At 38.8% G+C, this 18,326-nt stretch overlaps 1 protein-coding gene across 6 annotated transcripts in view; it reads left to right on the top strand.

Moving 5' to 3' along the window:
* Positions 1 to 18,326, top strand: part of ARFGEF1 (ARF guanine nucleotide exchange factor 1) — a 195,764-nt gene that overhangs the window by 80,076 nt on the left and 97,362 nt on the right. For 4 of the 6 annotated variants that reach the window (XR_012655356.1, XM_032805003.2, XM_032805006.2 and 1 more), the window contains exons 4-7: positions 1,282 to 1,428; positions 12,037 to 12,216; positions 16,543 to 16,819; positions 17,419 to 17,532. Coding sequence is in view for 5 of the 6 variants with exons in the window: in XM_032805003.2 (XP_032660894.1) it covers positions 1,282 to 1,428; positions 12,037 to 12,216; positions 16,543 to 16,819; positions 17,419 to 17,532 (718 nt within the window). In the remaining variant the exon portion in view is untranslated. Of the gene's footprint in view, positions 1 to 1,281; positions 1,429 to 1,726; positions 1,984 to 12,036; positions 12,217 to 16,542; positions 16,820 to 17,418; positions 17,533 to 18,326 lie in introns of those variants that run through there. The other 2 variants (XM_032805004.2, XM_032805005.2) reach the window with 2 other exon arrangements.

Here is an 18,326-nt window from a genome sequence, read left to right as displayed (position 1 = left end):
TTGTTCCAGTAGCCCACTTATCGTCAGATTGTCCTGGTTCCTCAACATCTGGCGCGGGCCTTGTTAATCCGGGCGACGTCCGAGCTGGCATGACTCTCCTAGTTCGTGTCACTCTCATATTTGAGGTAGGCAGGTGAAGCGTTAGGGGGTCTTTTTGCCCAAGGACCCCTACTGGAAAGTTGGGTACCAACTGAGATTTGAACCCCGGTCTCTCGTATCAAAGGGCGGTCTCCCGTATCAAAGGGTGGCGCTCTTAACCACTACGCTATGCAGTATCTAGCTATATATATATATAGCTAGATACAACTAGTTAATTGTATACTAATGTAACTTGTCCCAAACCTCAATCTTTTGTATTAATGTGCATGTATAGAAAACAACTCTCTGAAAGGCTAAACATCTCTTACCAGAACAGGTATATTACTGTAAAACTTTTTATATTCTTCATAATTGCAGTAAAATAGTCAAAGTTTGAAGTTCACAAACACTCTAGTTTGAGCCCATGACACGTTTCCCATGTGAAGTAGGTTAATCTTTCCATCCTGGTCCTGTAATGTTGTTCTGAAAAAACGCTTCAGATGTCTTTCAAAAATTCTGTCTATGTTCCCCTAGGTGGCCTGAAAACAGTGAATGAACCCAGTGCATATATTTGTATTCATAGGCACATGCATACCTGGCATACAGTCTCACTTAGCTGCGTGTCTACTCTTGCTATTGTGAGTAGGGAGGTTATTGAGACTTACAAGTAGTCTCATGGCTGGAATGCTCAGAACAGAATTCAGTTGTTTTAGAATACTCTTCCTTTTCGCAAGATTTGAAGCACACATGCAAAGATGAGTGAATACTTACAAACCAAAACACACCTAGTGGTTCCAATTTTGTTCACCAGCCTTGAAAGTCATCCTGTAAACTTGCTTTCTGTTAAGTGTATTATGACATTGCATAGTACAGATATAACAGGTAAAAATGTAATGTGAATATCTGTATAATTTTTGAGTCTCTCAGAATCCAGTTAAAATTGTTGAATGTTTTTATTTTGAGTAAATTGTAGTGTTTTAGTTAAGCTAAATTGATAAACTTCATACTGAGTGATGTTGCAGTTGTTGGATAAGAACATGAATGCTTTTGAAGGATTTTCTACAAATGCTTGAAATGTACTGTGATTTGGGATACACTGCACTGTTCTAATTATCCTGACTTCATTTGTGTCATAAATGTGAATCTACATATTCGATTGCAAGGTTGGATTTATTTAGTATGTCCCTTTCTTTTTTTCTTCAGAAACTTATAGCATATGGGCACTTGACTGGAAGTGCTCCGGACAGTACAGCTCCAGGCAAAAAATTAATCGATAGAATTATTGAGACAATATGTGGCTGTTTTCAAGGTCCTCAAACAGACGAAGGGGTTCAGCTACAAATAATAAAGGTAATTGTTGACCAAATGTGGTTTCAAATGACAGCAAGAAAATGTGCATGTCCTTGAGGATTCAAAGCCTAGTATTTGTTTGGAAACACAATTTCAGTTTTTATTTTAGTGCTTTCTTCATCTCCCACACCAGCCCTGTTTCATAAGGTGTTCCTTTCTATTCTTAGCATACTGATAGTATGTCTGTTATCCTTTTTCTCTTTCACTGCATATGGAGTCATGATTATGACATGAAGCCTTGTCTACAGATGACTGGATGGAATCTAAGTCACAGTCCATCAACAGAGCTCTAGTTGGATGAAGGAATTGCTGTAGGTGGGGGACTTTAAGCAGCTGGTGAGGTTGATCACTGTGCCACATGACTGAGGGGATATCAGCTTTCTAAAAGGAGGATTCTCACTAGCCATTTCAGAGAGAGAAGGAGAAGAGACCAGAAGCCAAAAAGAAGGGTGTGCAGGAGGAGAAGATGGGAGGGTCTTGGACATCCCAGAGAACTCGACATAAGCCCAAAGAACATTTCCAGAGGGGTGAGGAAATTGAGACAGGGAAGGGCATGTAGATGTTTTTTTGTTTTGTCTGGATCTTTATTTTTCATGTGCTGTCAGAAGCAGAGGTTCCCCAACAAGGTTCTCAGAGGGTCCAAAGACAGAGTCACAGTGAAGGGCGGGGGTCACAAGGGGTATGTGTGGGTGATCTCAATGGACAGTCTTAGCTGCCGGGAACAGATTCCCTGCCTACCTTGCTCCCTCACAATGTCACCAGCTGGCAGTTATCTTCCTCTAGGGGGAGGCTGGTGGGAAGTCTGTGAGCAGGGAGTGGAGGGCTGTACCTCAGGATGTTCCCACCCTGCTGGACGTAGCTCCCTCCTCAGTGTAACCTTGTGGCTCAGAGCCCTGTCTGCTTCCCCTAACAAACAGAGCCTGCGCAGGGGAAGCAGATGGGGTGGTGCTAAAGGGACATGGTCAGGAGGGGCTCCGTCCTGAAGGGGTGCCAATATTCACTGGGTGCATCCTTCTGCTTCCCTTTTAACTCTCTGGCCCTTCAGTGCGGCCCCATTTGCTTCTCCTGCATGAGAGAGGAGTGAGATGGGCAGGGAGCTGGGTCCTGGCAGCTGCCCGACCACTATAGGTAGTGGAAGGTTTCCTGAACTGCCATATGATGAGTATCCAGTCCCTATGGATACAGGGCACCCCTTCCCCTTGGCCCCATGGATACAAGGAACCTCTCCCCTCAACCCCTTAAAAAGAGAGGGACATACATGGGACATGAATCTCCAAGGGGGGAAGTTTGGGAACGTCTGGTCTAAAGCAAAGAGTAATTTTATAATCCCCTTTGCAAAGTCTGTTTGTTATATGCTTCAACTACCAGGTGTTCCTGGAGAGGTAAACTATAAATCAAAGTATCTGCAAGGTTGTAGCTTTGGGAAAGGTTATGTTAAACAACTGGAGCGTTCATCAGGGAGAGATCAAGTAGGAGCATTAGAGTTAGTGATGTGTTTCACTGTGCCAGCTTTGTGAGTATGTTGTTGACTTGTGCATTCAGGAAGTCCAGTGTTTTCTTCCCGTTGTTGTTGTAGTTGTAAACTCTGCATGTATTTTGCATAAAATGGGTTGCCAAAGAGCTTTTCTCATCACTTCAATAGTCATCAAAGGAGCGCCATTGACAGCAGTACTGGAGGAGAGCATCTATGCTGCCATGACAATAATCTGTCAATAATGAAAACTAGTGAACGGCACACTGATGAATGGATTAAATGTGAGCTATCTAATAGATATTTTTCATACATAGGCATCCACTGGTGCAGACACTGCTCTCAGGGTTAGACCTGCTCATTTTGTTGCAAAGGTCACTTGTTTCCCATTCACGCTCTGTATCTCCCAACTTCCTTCTTTGAGTTCAGATTTCTCTTTTAGACTGTTGCAGCATTGCAATCTGACTTGAGTTTGCTCTACTGTTGTCTGGAGAGCAGTTTTAAGTTTACTGCTCTCTGTAACTGACCACTTAGAGTGTGGTGCTTTCCTGTCTCTGCAAATAAATAATTTTTCAGTAATTGGGACCTGTTGACCTTCCTTTTATGGTAGCGTGAAGGTCCTCTGCTCTGAATCTGTTTTCCTTCTGGCTTCCTCGGCATGTGTGTATCAGTTGCCTTATCTTCAGCCTCACTCTACTAGGGCTAAGATAGCATTCATGACTTGCCTCTGTAATGTTTTCACCGTTGAAATCTGAAGTTCTGTTCACACTTTTATGTAATTTTCCATATGTAGTACCTATTATCCATCACAAAAAGTTGAACTGTATCAATGTCTGTAGAAGAAAATTGGAGTGGTAAGAAAGATGGCCCCATAAGCAGATGTCCTTGCTTTTTCTCTTTTCTGTTTTGGGTGGGTCTGATATTTGTGTGCTGAGTATCTTTGGCTCTTTCATAGCCACAAATTCCCATAGCCTCATCATGGCTAGGAGAATTTCCTTTGACTTTTCAAGAGACCTTTCTGTTATCAGTGATAAGCTGAAAGGTTAAAATGAAACAACTTCCTAGTTTGAGTGAATAAAGCATCTAAGCATCTATGGGGTGATAAGACTGCTAAATCTGCTATATATGCAATGACCTCTGTGCAAGGCTGTGGTCTTCATGGTTAGTGTCTGAAGGAGGAGAAGGGCAGAAGCAAATATTTACTGTCAATGTATGTTAAATTTTGAGACTGATTCAAAGTAAAATGCTCTTCATGGATTGATTCATAATAGAGTGAAAATAAAACAGAGCGGTTCATATTAGTGTTTAATAGAAAAATAATTTTGAGAGCTAGAAAAAGATGTAATGATTGGGAAAAACTGAAGGGACAGCAATAAAACTTCAGCACAATGCTTTTCACTGTCATTTTGTGACATTGAATTCAGTACTAGGAGATGGTGGGGTGCCACCCACTCAGTTGCTCATTTGCCACATCACTTAAGGACCTATCTATATATGCACCTTAGTTTGTGACAAGTGGGGTGTAAATGTACACAACTCTAGTCTACTGCATACTATGTGTCTGTGTGGACTCAGCTGCAGTACACTAAATGTTCGATAATGCTCTTTGATCTATTCCTCTTTGAAATGGGGTAGATCAAAGTGCTACATGGAAGTTTTAGTGCATGGCAATGCACAGATGCACTTAATGTGCGGCAGACTAATGCAGAGTACGTTTACACTCTAGCTAGCTTGCTACAAGCTAACTGTTTGTGTAGACAAGCCATTAGTGGCCTGATTTTCAAAAGTATTGAGCACCCAGCAGCTTCCATTGTCTTGAAAAGAAACTGCTGGGTGCTCAGTACTTTTGAATATTACAGTACTTAATTAAATGTCTAAACATTGCCTCTGGAACTTAGCTATTAGATATTTCTTTGAAAACCTTGAATATGGTTTTCTTTGGAGGTTTTCCTTCCAAGTTAGTGACTGGCTGACCCTGACTAGTTTGTGATATCTGCTATCACAGTTTAGGGGGAGATGACTTTTCATAGTGGGTATAGTTTTGAGAGTTGGGGATGTGGAAGGCCTCCTGTTAAAACTAAGATGTATTTTGTGTATGTTTTGTTGGGGGCTTTAATACAATACATGTAATTTAATTTCACAACTGAAAATTAGATATCAGAATCAAACTAGGATTTTAAATCCATTTTACAAGAGAAACTGGTACATACTCAGAGGCATTATAGCCAGTTATCTAAAAAGAACAATCCTTCACATCTATGAGGGGAGACTGAGGCTAAGAAACTTGATGAACTGGTTAGGTTGACTTGTGAAGACAATAGGACAGCTTGCTGATTATTGAAAAGTTACTCAAATTAGAAAAAAAAATGTAACATTCAGAATTGAATCAGGAAAGAGGCCTGCTCTGTAGATGAATAATTAATGCTTCATCCTGAATTCTGGTGACAGAACCCAGGATATGGTGTCTATGATTACATCCTTTTTTCTGAATAGAAAGATGATTGAGGATAAATGCTTTATTTCATTATTGCAATGTGCCTCTACATTTGAAGAAGTGGAGCTCTTTAAAAACTGAGTATCTAACTTCAGTTAGAAAAATCTAGAAATGTTAAAAAGGAAGCTGTTTTCCCATTTGCCCTAAGGATAATGTGGATTCGAAGACATGGTTGTAAGCACAAAATGCAATAGTAAAATATGCCATCAATCTGATGGTCAACAAAATGTTATCAATACACTTCTTTATATATGGGTTAAATTCTTGTTTTTGTTACCTTAAGTTTCTTCCAGAAGTTGGTCTGTGGCTAGCTAATTATTGTCTTCTCTAAAGATAAATGTGCCAGTTAGCTAACAGAATCTGTACTCGAGATTCAGTCTATGCTTTCTACATTGTGCTGTAAACAGATAACCTTTTAGTTGTTCTCACAGTAAACGAGATTGTGTTCCCAAGACCAGTGTGCCAGAAATACTGGTTAGAACTTCTTATGTTTTATGTCTTGTCTTTCTGTGGCAGAAAATACCCCAGACAATTAAACAATGGGAATATAAAACTTCTCATAGAGGAAAAGACCTCTTCTGCTGACCAAATGAAGACTACAAAATCTGGCATTAACCCACCAATGTTGGGGTGTTTCTTCACTGAGAAGAAAGCCTTGCTCTGTAAAGGTTCAGTCCAAGATTTTGAACCACCCTCAACTGTCTGTTTTTTTTGTTTTGTTTTGTTTTTAAGACCATTAAGACAAATCTACTAAGCACAAACAGATCTTTTTATGTTTTTATGGAAATGGCCATTGTAAAACAGTACTTACTTACGTAACACTTTTGTGCATTTTTGTAACTTGTTTTTCCTGTCCCTGTTTGTTTCACTATAACATAAGCATTATGTCATTTTGTGGATCATTCAGTATAAAAAGAAAATGCAAGTTCTACAAACGTAGAACAGAATATTTAGTTATAGAATGTTAATTTTTCATTTTGGATTAAAACTGGTTCATTGGTAAACATGCAATTTATTTGCTAAACCTAAAATTGCTCTAAGAATTTAGTAGAACTGTTATATTTGGTACTATATCATTCATTTTATGTATATAACAATAAAGAAATGCCTAAAAGTAAAGGAACATGATATGGAGTTCGTAACTGAATGTGACAATCTGAAACTTAAGAATTGATACCTGAAGATTCCCCAACATATCTCAGAAAATCTGAAGAAGTCTCTCTAAGAGATGCTGTCCTGCTGATCCCAGCAGAGTTGAGTGTAAGAGTTGCTGTCAATCAACCTGACTGTTTTGCTACCTCTCCTCTGGCCTGTTACTCTGGTGATTTTCACATCTGAAGCTAAGGAGCAGGGTGGTGTGTCCACCTAATGATCTGAAGCAAGGCAAAGAAGCTGTGTGTATCCTGAGGTGATGGGCCCAATGAAGAAAGCTTTAAGACTCTGGATGTGATCCTGGTTAAAACCTGCATAGCCTACCTGGAGCTGTTTGATCATCCCTCTCAAGACTGAGAGAAGTTGTGTGTTCTGCATCTGAAACCAGAAGTTTATAAAGAAAAATTGATGTATACAGGTTTAACTACAAAAAAAAACCAAAACCAGACTTAAACAAGAAATTCAATAGTTCACTTATCTAGATCTGACCACAAACTAGAAATGGAAATGGACACACAAAGGTGCAGTTGTGTGATCAGTGTTGTAGAGAATAGATCAAGACAGACGCTGAACTTGAGTGCCCAAAATATAAGAGAGTGCGGGATAGAATTCCTCATTTGATCAAGAATAGTACAAGTCTTTCTCATCAAAAAGTAATGCTGGAAAAACGGCATCTCACTCTATAGAAATCTGCCAGAAATGGAAACGAAATGAAAACCATGTACATTGTGAAGTCTTACGTTGGACAGATTGTACCTCTCTTTGACAGATGTCTGAAGAGTTTATTTTACACTTCGGCAACACTTCTGTAGCTTTTCAGTCTAGAAAATTTTATTGAATTTCAATTTTTCAACCATTCATCTTAGCCTAAGTTGTTCTCTAATAACTGAGTTCATAACTGTGTCTCAGGCTTCACCTTTTAAATACTAGTTAAATGCCTGGCCTCAGGGAGAGGACTGAAATTACCCTAAAACATCTCTTTGACCTCTGAGTGAGGGAGAAATCCTTCCTTAGCTAGAGGACAGGTCTTTATGGAACCATTTGAGCAGATCCTCAAATCAGGTGCTCCTTCCCTAGGTTTTGTTTTTAGATGACTACTTGAATTCAGCCTCCGTATAGTATCCTGATTCTCATGGGAAAGGAGAGACAGTCAAGAATGCAACTGTTATTTTTATCTAGTTTAAAGAAGTTTTAATTGATTCAAACAACAAGAGGCCACTACATAGTTTTTATTTAATGTTTGTTTGTTTGTTTAAATATAAAACTAAACAGCAAAGAATGCCCATTCAGAGCTCTGAATTCCTTCACATTTAAAAGCACATTAAAAAAAAAATTGCACAATGTAAGGCTTAATCATTTGTGTGTATCACATGTCCTACAGCATCCAAAATTGCCTGTATTGAAAGCTTTTACACTTTTTTAATATATGAAAAAGGTAAGTTAATATAAGGTTTCCTTTATCATTGTATATTAAGAAATTAGCTTTATGATATCATACACCTCTTACTGTTTTTGAACCTCAGTTACTTCTTATGGTCACCTTAAAAACACTTGCTGTCTGTGTATTTGTCACTGTGTCACTGTTGTGTATTTGCCAAAGACACAATTTTGCTTTTTTTTTTTTCCTTCTCTTAAAAGATTGTCTTGAGCAAAAGAATCCTGATGGGATAAAAAGTTGGTTATTTTAGTTTTAATGTGTATTGTTACTTCTAGAATAACTTTCTCTTTTAAAACCTTGTGTGTTTTTCTTTGACTATTTGAATTGTTTATATAGTTATAGTTTATATAATTGTATATAAGAACGGCCATACTGGGTCAGACCAAAGGTCCGTCTAGCCCAGTATCCTGTCTTCTGATGGTGGCCAATGCCAGGTGCCCCAGAGGGAATGAACAGGACAGGTAATCATCAAGTGATCCACTCCTTGTTGCCCATTCCCAGCTTCTGGCAAACAGAGGGTAGGGACACCATCCCTGCCCATCCTGGCTACCAGCCATTGAATGGACCTATCCTCCATGAACTTATCTAATTGTTTTTTAAACTCTGTTATAGTCTTGGCCTTCGCAACATTCTCTGGCAAAGAGTTGCACAGGTTGATTGTGCATTGTGTGAAGAAATGCTTCCTTTTTTTTTTTTTTGTTTTAAACCTACTGCCTATTAATTTAATTTGGTGACCCCTAGTTCTTCTGTTATGAGAGAGTAAATAACACTTCCTTATTTACTTACTCTATACCAGTTATGATTTTATAGACCTCTATCATGTCTTATTATCTGTCCCTTTCTTAATGATTCCCAATATTCTATTAGCCTTTTTGACTGCCACTGCACACCGAGTGGATATATTCAGAGAACTATCCACAATGACTCCAAGATCTCTTTCTTGAGTGGTAACAGCTAATTTAGACTCCATCATTTTTTATATATAGTTGGGATTGTTTTCCAATGTGCATTACTTTGCATTTATCAACATTGAATTTCATCTGCTGTTTTGTTGCCTAGTCACCCAGTTTTGTGAGATATATAACCTATGAAGTTTTTTAATCAAATAAAGATGAAGTTGGGAAAAACAGTTTCCTGTTTTAAGATTCCTGTTGTAATTTAATGAAAGGAATCTTGCTTTGTAAAAGGATCCAGTGGAAAATCCAAAGAAAATTATTTATAACATATAAAATATTAAATTTATAAAGTTTGTATCTTTCTCGGTTTGCTGGCTCCCCCATCAATGGAATAATCCTTCAAAAGAATTCAACTTAATCTTGCCCACACTATGGTAGAGAGAGGCTATGCACATATAAGACACTATTAGTTAATATTTTCTCTTAAGTTGCTGCTAATAGGTATATATATTTTTTATTTTCATTGTTTTTCTGAGCAGGTCTTAATGTATTTTCTAGGTATTTGTAAATTGCTAAAATTTTAACTTGTATAATAACTGTATGTGATTTAGTATACTTAAGAAAAGATGCCACCAAATGTAAATTTGCCTGTCCTGAAGTTGAATGATAGAAAAAAAAATTGTGTATGCAGAACTCTCCTTACAATTTCTACCTGAAACTTTTAGATAAGGGTTCAATTGTACAAGCATCTGAGGAAAGTCTGGTGTAGCTGCTTGGTGAGCATAGTCAGTGGCGCAAAGAGTCGAGACCATCCCTGGTAGGCATTTGTCTAACCTATTCTTAAATAGCTCCAGAGATGGAGAGGGCCCAGAGAAGAGCAGCAAGAATGATTAAAGATCTAGAGAAGATGACCTATGAAGGAAGGCTGAAAGAATTGTTTGTTTAGTTTGGAAAAGAGAAGACTGAGAGGGGACATGATAGCAGTTTTCAGATATCTAAAAGGGTGTCATAAGGAGGAGGGAGAAAACTTGTTTATCTTAGCCTCTAAGGATAGAACAAGAAGCAATGGGCTTAAACTGCAGTAAGGGAGGTTTAGGTTGGACATTAGGAAAAAAGTTCCTAATTGTCAGGGTGGTTAAAAACACTGGAATAAATTGCCTAGGAGGTTGTGGAATCTCCATCTCTGGAGATATTTAAGAGTAGGTTAGATAAATGTCTATCAGGGATGGTCTAGACAGTATTTTGGTCCTGCCATGAAGGCAGGGGACTGGACTTCATGACTCTTGAGATTCCCTTCCAGCCCTAGAATCTATGAATCCATGAAGACGAGAATATTTGTATATATTTACAATAATTATGTTGGTAATAAATTTGAGTTTTTGTTGTGTGAAGCCCCCCCCCCCCCGCCCCAAGTTACTTTGCTTTTTATTTGGTGGACATTATTTTGTAAATATACACTGTTAAGAGCATAACATTAGAGCTGCCATGGATCGGACCATGGTTCATCTTCCCCAGTATTCTGTTCTGCCAGAGGCCCATAACAGAGCTTCAAGGGGAGTGTACAAAATGAAGCAGTTATGGAGGGATCCATCCTCTGTCTTCCACTACCACCTTCTGGTAGTCAGAGGTGTAGGGTTACCCCAAAGCACGAGGTTACATCCCTGACCTCTTGACTAATAGCCATTGATTAACACATACTACTTGGACCTATCTAGTTCTTTTTTGAACCCAGTTATACTTTTGGCCATCACAACATCCCATGGCAATGAATTCCACAGGTTAGTTGTGCATTGTGTGAAAAAGTTCTTTCTTTTGTTTGTATTAAACCTTCCTGCATATTAATTTAATTGAGTGAGCTCTGGTTTTTGTATTGTGGGAAAGGGTTAATATTCACTTCTATTCACTTTTTGCACAACATTTATGATTTTATAGACCTCTATCATATTCTCCCCCCGACCCCAAACATCTTTTTTCTAGGCTGAACAGCCTTGATATTTTTAGCATCGCCTCACATGGAAACTGTTCCATATCCTTGTTCATCTTCGTTGCCCTTCTCTGAATCTTTTCTGGTTCTGTTGTATCCTTTTTTTGAGCTGGGTTGACCAGAACGGAACACAGTATTCAAGATGTGGGCACACCATGGTTTTAGATAGTGACATTATATTTTCTGTACCTCTCCTCATAGTTCTAACATACCTGTTAGCCTTTTTGACTGTCATTGCACACTGAGTGAAAGTTTCCAGGGAACTATTCATGATGGCTCCAAGATCTTTTTCTTGGGTGGTAACAGCGAATTTAGAACCCAGCATCATATATGTTTAGTTAAGATTATTTTTCCAATATGAGTTACTCTGCACTTATTACTTTGGCGCTACTCTACATTTGTTGCCCAGTCACCCAGTTTTGTGAGATCCTCTGTAACTTCTCACAGTTTGCATTGAACTTACCTATTTTGAATAATTTTGTATTCTCTGCAAATTTTACCACTTCATTGTCTACCCCCTTTTCCAGATCATTAATGAATATGTTGAACAGCTCAGGGCCCAGTACAGATCCTTGGCGGACCCTGTTGCTCACTTTTCTCCACTGTGAAAACTGACCATTTATTTGTCCCCTTTGTTTCCTATCCCAGTTACTGATCCATAAGAGGACCTTCCCTCTTATCCCATGGCTACTTAGTTTCCTTAAGAGCCTTTGTTGAGAAACTTTGTTGAATTCATCACCAAAGGCTCTTACCCTTGTTGAGTAAAGGTCACATATGTTTTGCAAAGCCATAAGGTGGATGTGGAGTGGAACGATAGTTGTAGTTTGGTGCAGTGGGCTTGGACTCAAACTAGGGCTTTTAGTCCCAGTTCTGCCACAGACTTTCTTTTTGACCTAGAGCAAATCTGTGTCCCTCTGTTTTTCGTTTGTAGAATGGTTACAAGGATACTTCCTTATATCAGAGGAGTATTTATGATGATAATTTGATTAATGTGTGTGAAGTACTTGGATATGACTTGATGAGTGCTATAGAAAAACTATCAGTAAACAAGAAATGTAACTGAAGATGTTTACTGATTGTTTTGTAAATAGAAATGTGCATAGAAAATATTTTAGACTACTTCAATGCTTCATTTAAGAAGAAGAGTTCTAACTTAATATGTTCTTTTTTTAGGCTTTACTCACTGCAGTAACATCTCAACACATAGAAATTCATGAAGGAACCGTGCTGCAAGCTGTAAGAACATGTTACAATATCTATCTCGCAAGCAAAAATCTCATAAACCAGACCACGGCCAAGGCCACTCTCACACAAATGCTGAATGTTATATTTGCACGTATGGAAAACCAAGCGGTGAGTATCCTAATATTCTGTATGTAGAAAATAGTTCCTAAAAGATCATTTTAAATTATAGACTTGTTTAGTTATTCATACTAAATCATTCAGATTGTTCTTTTGATTTTTTGGTATATGAACTAGCTGATGGATTAAAAGAATTGAAGCAGAAACTTTGCTCATCTCTTCGGTAAACTGGAAACTGATTTTGAGTTTTGCAATGTAGCTGAAGCACAGGCCATGAAACACATACTACTGCACGTTGTCCTCCAGAAGTTGGAATGGAATCAGATTCCTTGAATCTCAACATTCCTCTGGTGTCAGCAAATAGCTATGAAGCCAACTGGCAAAGTGTGTCACGTCCTCCTCTAGCTGTCAGCCTACACAGAGGATGACAACTTTCTACTGCTATCAATGACTCCATTAGCTCAAGTGGCAGATGTTTATGTGGATCAAAAGGTTCAGCCCTGCTTATGAACCATATGGGTGTCAGTGTGATTCCACGTGATAGCATTTGTGTGTTTAATTTGCATTTTTTAAAAGCCTAGATAGTTATACATACAGAAACCTATGTAAAAAGAATGTTATGGTTGCAAAGTCCAGCTTTCCAAGATTATGAAATGCCATTCTCCCCCTCACCCTACCTTGTGCACGTGCCCTGTGATGGTCCTTAATAACATGGTCACGTAGTATTATTGTTTTTTTCCACAGAAAGCTTCCCTCATTCAATGCACAGAATAGAATATGCTCTGGGTGAATGAATCAAGCTTATGTAAAGTATCGGGGTAGTCTGTATCCACAAAAACAACAAGGAGTCCGGTGACACCTTAAAGACTAACATTTATTTGGGCATAAACTTTTGTGGGTAAAAAACCCACTTCGTCAAATGCATGGAGTGAAAATTACAGATGTAGGCATTATTATACTGACAAATGAAGAGAAGGGAGTTACCTCAAAAGTGGAGAACCAGTGTTGACGTGGCCAGTTCAATCAGGGTGGATGTAGTCCCCTCCCAATAGTTGATGAGGAGGTGTCAATTCTAGGAGAGGCAAAGTTGCTTTTGTAGTGAGCCAGCCACGCCCAGTCCCTATTCAAGCCCAAATTAATGGTGTTAAATTTGCAAATGAAGTTTAGTTCTGTAGTTTCTTTTTGAAGTCTGTTTCTGAAAGTGTTTTTCTCTCCCCTCCCCCCCCCAAGTATGGCTACTTTTAAATCTCTTTATAGAATGTCCAGGAAGGTTGAAGAGTTCTCCTACTGGCTTTTGTATGTTACCATTCCTGATGTCCGATTTGTGTCCGTTTATTCTTTTACATAGAGACTGTCTGGTTTGGCCAGCGTACATGGCAGAGGTGCATTGCTGACACATGATGGCATATATAACATTAGTATATGTGCAGGTGAATGAGGCCCTGATGGTGTGGCTGATGTGGTTGGGTCCTCTGATGGTGTCACTAGAGTAGATATGGGGAGAGAATAGGCAACGAGGTTTGTTACAGGGATTGGTTCCTAGATTAGTGTTTCTGTGGTGTGGTGTGTAGTTGTTGGTGAGTATTTGCTTCAAGTTGGGGGGCTGTCTGTAAGCGAGGACTGGCCTGTCTCCCAAGGTCTGTGAGAGTGAGGGATCGTTTTCCAGGATAAGTTATAGATCGTTGATGATGTGCTGGAGAGGTTTTAGCTGGGGGCTGTGTGCGATGGCCAGTGGTGTTCCGTTGTTTTCCTTATTGGGCCTGTCCTGGAGTAGGTGACTTCTGGGTACCCGTCTCACTCTGTCAATCTGTTTCCTCACTTCCCCAGGTGGGTGTTGTAGTTTTTAAGAATGCTTGATAAAGATCTTGTAGGTATTTGTCTCTGTCTGAGGGATTGGAGCAAATTTGATTGTATCTTAGGGCTTGGCTGTAGACAATGGATTGTGTGATGTGTCCTGGATGGAAGCTGGCAGCATGTAGGTAGATATAGCGGTCAGTAGGTTTCCGATATAGGGTGGTGTTTATGTGATCATCACTTATTTGCACTGTAGTGTAGTGGATTTCTTGTGTGGACTAGTGCGGGCTGAGGTTGATGGAAATTGTGGATGGTGGGGTGGAAATTGCCCCAAGCGAGATTGGTACCCTGAAGTCACCTACTGCAGGACAGGTCCAACAAAGAAAATAACAGGACACCAGGAACTGAGCATGCATTAAGGAAAAAAACAAAATATTGAATAGTTGTCTTTAATTGAGCACCATCCATCATGTGCACTGACTAGGCATGGGTCTTGTGGAGAAAAAAGTGTGATCACGTATTTAATGACTGTATCATAATGCATAAGTGCAAGGGGGTTAAATTAAGGTTGCACAAGCAATTGTAATTCTGGAATTTCCTAACTTCTGAATGCTTTACTTTGCACCCTTGATGTTCTTTTAATGTGTGTTTTAGTCACCCTAACAGATGCCTACAGAGTACTGCCATGGTTTGCAGTGCAAGTAGTGAGCTGAGTCTGCTGCTTCTTGTGCCCCATGCTCTGTGCAATTGATAGCAAAGGAGTTAAAGCAAATTGCCACAGGAAACAGAAGGAAGGTCAGATCCTAGAAGTGCCTGACCTCATTGCTCTTTCCAGAAGAGCCTGGTATTTTTGCTATTAGTTTGTGAATATTAGCAAGCAGTTTCCTTTGAGATTGAACAGTGTTTGAGTATCCAGTGATCTAAATTCATTAGTTTCTGAAAATATATGGTATGACTGCTGTCAGATATTATTGTTCAAGAAATAGCTGAGCCATTGAGCACTTGTGTGAACTGACTCTTAGGTGTCAGTTGTGTAGTTGTAGTTATAGGCAGGGAATGACGTTTTAGGCACATGCTACTCAGAGGCTAAAACTGAAGACTGAGGCCTCTTTGTTGGGATTTAGAGGCAGTACCAGTGTTGGGTTTAGGATTGTGAAGGTCTGGGTTTTGAATCAAGTTGGGAGAAATGGGGCCTGACTTCTTGCATCAACATTGGCCAGTAGATGAGCTTTTTTCCCTTTCTTTCCCATGCTGGGAAAATGGGGAGGGGACATCACTCCTTACTCCTTTTCCAGGCTGAGGATAGAGAGGAACACTTCCTGTTCTCATCTTCCATTTTTGCTAGTAGATGTGGTGTTTGTATTGTCTTACTCCCCCACTCCCATTTCAGAGACTGGAGGACCAATGCCCAGGGCCAGGCCTATACTTCCTTGCTTGTTAAATTCACTCACCAGTGGTAATCAGGAAAGAGCAGTATTGTCTTCCAATTATGGCTGTCACTTTATAGGGAAAATGTTCCTTCCCTGCTCTTTCATGCATATTAAGTTGCTGAAAAGGAGGCTTCATATACCAGGAAAGGACTACATTAACATCCCATAAACAAGGGGTCTCTCAATTCTCCAAACTATTGCTGTTTTTGTTCTCTTCATTTGAATTAAACCGATCTTCCACTTCGCATCTGACTCTTGAGACACATCTCAAACCCATTTTAAAAAGTGATTGCTTTAAAAAAAGGGTAGAGGCAATTATTTAATCAGTAAGTAAAAAAAGGGGGATATAATTACTTAAAAAACACATTCTGTCATAGAGAGGGTCTAGCAACTGAAGAGTTTTTGCTTGTAACCGGACAAGTCTGGGATAGAGATCACTTGCTGCAGAAAGTAGGTCATGCTCATTGTGCATTATCTGTTTGTAAATAGTATTTGTAAGTTAGTAGTGTAATATTAAGATTCAGAGGTTAGTACCAGTGCTAGAATTCCCTTGGTGATTCTATCCCCATATCAACAGTACAATCATTAACAAATATTTTTAGTACTAGACCTCTTCCTATATTTTCAGCCCTTCAGCTCTTTTGTTACTTCATTACTCCATGGCTGCTCTCCTTGGATGTCCCTCTTTGTGCGGACCTACCCCAGAGTTCTGCACCAAGACTTCCCACAAGTTGTTCTTATCCCTCCAGTAGTCCTGGTTTAGTCACCTGATCTATCTATCGTATAGCTTCAGCACTCTTCACCACCACCTGGGGAGGCAAGCTCAGTGTGGCACGAGTGGTGTAGCTTAGCCTTAACCCTCTTAAAGGGCGGACTCACCCGATCACAGCACTATACAACTATAGCATAAGCATATGTACTACCAATAAAAGTATTCATTCACTAATGTAACATGGCAGGATGTAAATAGATACAATAAGAGAATATTTGAACATTGTTGAATATATGTTTGAACATTTTACTAATAATAAAATTTTATTATCCAGCACAAATTAGAGTATACGGATCATTTGTTTTGTTTTGTTTTTCAATTCACAAACAGCATTTTATTTTTAACAAAATGTGTATTAGTGAATACCTAATCTGTTTCTAGCTCCAGGAAGCCAAACAGATGGAGAAGGAAAGACACCGACAACAGCACCATCTACAGCAGTCACCCTTAAGCCATCATGAACCAGAATCACCTCAGCTGAGACATCTTCCATCACAGATAGTCGATCAGCTATCCCAAGATCATGAAGGAGAACTGGACCACAGCACAAATGATGTGGACAAGCGCCTTCAAGAAGATACAGAAGCAGAAAATGGTTCTGATATTTACAGTGCAGAAAATGAACAGACAGAAGCTGACCAGGCTGCGGCAGCAGAAAGTAATCACTGTGTGGTTTGGTCTTAGTGAGGAGGAGGAAGAGGGTGTGGAGTTTTATGGTACTTAAGGGCTGAGTGACTTAATGGAAGACTATTCTGTTTCCAGTTAGTAAAATACAGTTAAAAATAGTGTACAAATATCAGTTTCCTTTGCTACCACTGTTAACATTTTATCTTTACAACATATTTCAGCCACAAATAAATTACATCTGCTCTAGTCATTGCAGTCTAGATGCATGCTTGCATCCAGGCAGTCACAGATGTGCAGCCACATATTGCAAAATGTACACGTGTCAACCTTTTGTTTTTTCACCCTAAGCCCATTGAAATGTTAACATATATTCTTTGAGTATTTTTCACAAATTTACACAATTACTACTTTAATTATCTCTAAGGATAACTAATGTACTCCCCTCTCCTTGCCTTACTAAAACATATTTGGATCTTCTTACCTGTGATAAGAAAAGTACATTTAGCCATTCAGTACTGCTGTCTTGCTCTGTTTTTTTTTAAAGTATAATATTGTGTTTAAAACCTTCTTGATTGACTTAAGTGCTTATCAATAATATCTTTCCTGCCTTTTTTTTTTTTTTTTTTGAAGATCTGTCTAAAAGTGATGCGGGAACATATGATGGAGAAAACAACGCATGTGAAGAAAAGGCACAAGATATTGTACAGAGTATTGTGCAGGAAATGGTGAACATAATAGTTGGAGGTATCATAATCACTTTTAAAATTTATACACTGCCAACTTTGTTCTGCAATCACCTTTGCCTAAGCAGTCATTAAGGATTCCTTTAACCATTTGTGTATATTTAAAATAAAATACAATTCTAAACCATTTTAACTTCATATTTACTCTCTGAGAGAGTCTTTCAGCTGTCCCATTTTAAACTGTACCACTTGACAATAAAATGAACTAGAGTGGAGCTTTTTACTATTTACCTTAACTGAGGGGGAATTTAGATGTGATAGTTTGCTTAATTTTCAGCTATAATCAGTTTTTCAGGTTTCTGACTGCATTTATATCTCCACTTCCATTTTGTTTCTACTCTTGTGACTTCTTTACAGCTGTTCTTCAGACCATTAATGAAATACTAAAATATTCAAAAATGTCCATTTATAGCTCAGTTAAAAATGTTTTGTTTCTGCTGAAATTGTTTTGTTTCAAACTGAAACTGATTTTTTTCTTGCAAAAACAAAAAAATATTTTGGGTCAAAATGAAACCATTTCAAATTTTGAGTGACATTTTCATAACGAAATGTTGATTTGACTTGACATTTCTGAATTTTGTGGGGTTGTTTTTTGTCTGAAATTTTATTGAATTCTGTTCAAACTAATTGAATGTCTTTGATGCCCCAAAAAATGCAATTTTGGGTTAATTTGGTGAACTTACTGTTTACCAAAAAAAATTCACAGTAATGTAAATTCAGTACCTTGTAGGATTGGTCCCTATGGCGCTTTTAATCTCAGTGCACTGAACTTCTAAGAAAAATATTCTAAACTTT

This window comes from Chelonoidis abingdonii, chromosome 2, assembly GCF_003597395.2.
Source record: "Chelonoidis abingdonii isolate Lonesome George chromosome 2, CheloAbing_2.0, whole genome shotgun sequence".
NCBI lineage: Eukaryota > Metazoa > Chordata > Testudines > Testudinidae > Chelonoidis > Chelonoidis abingdonii.
Note: the sequence above shows the minus strand (reverse complement) of the source record. Positions and strands in the feature narration are given on the sequence as shown.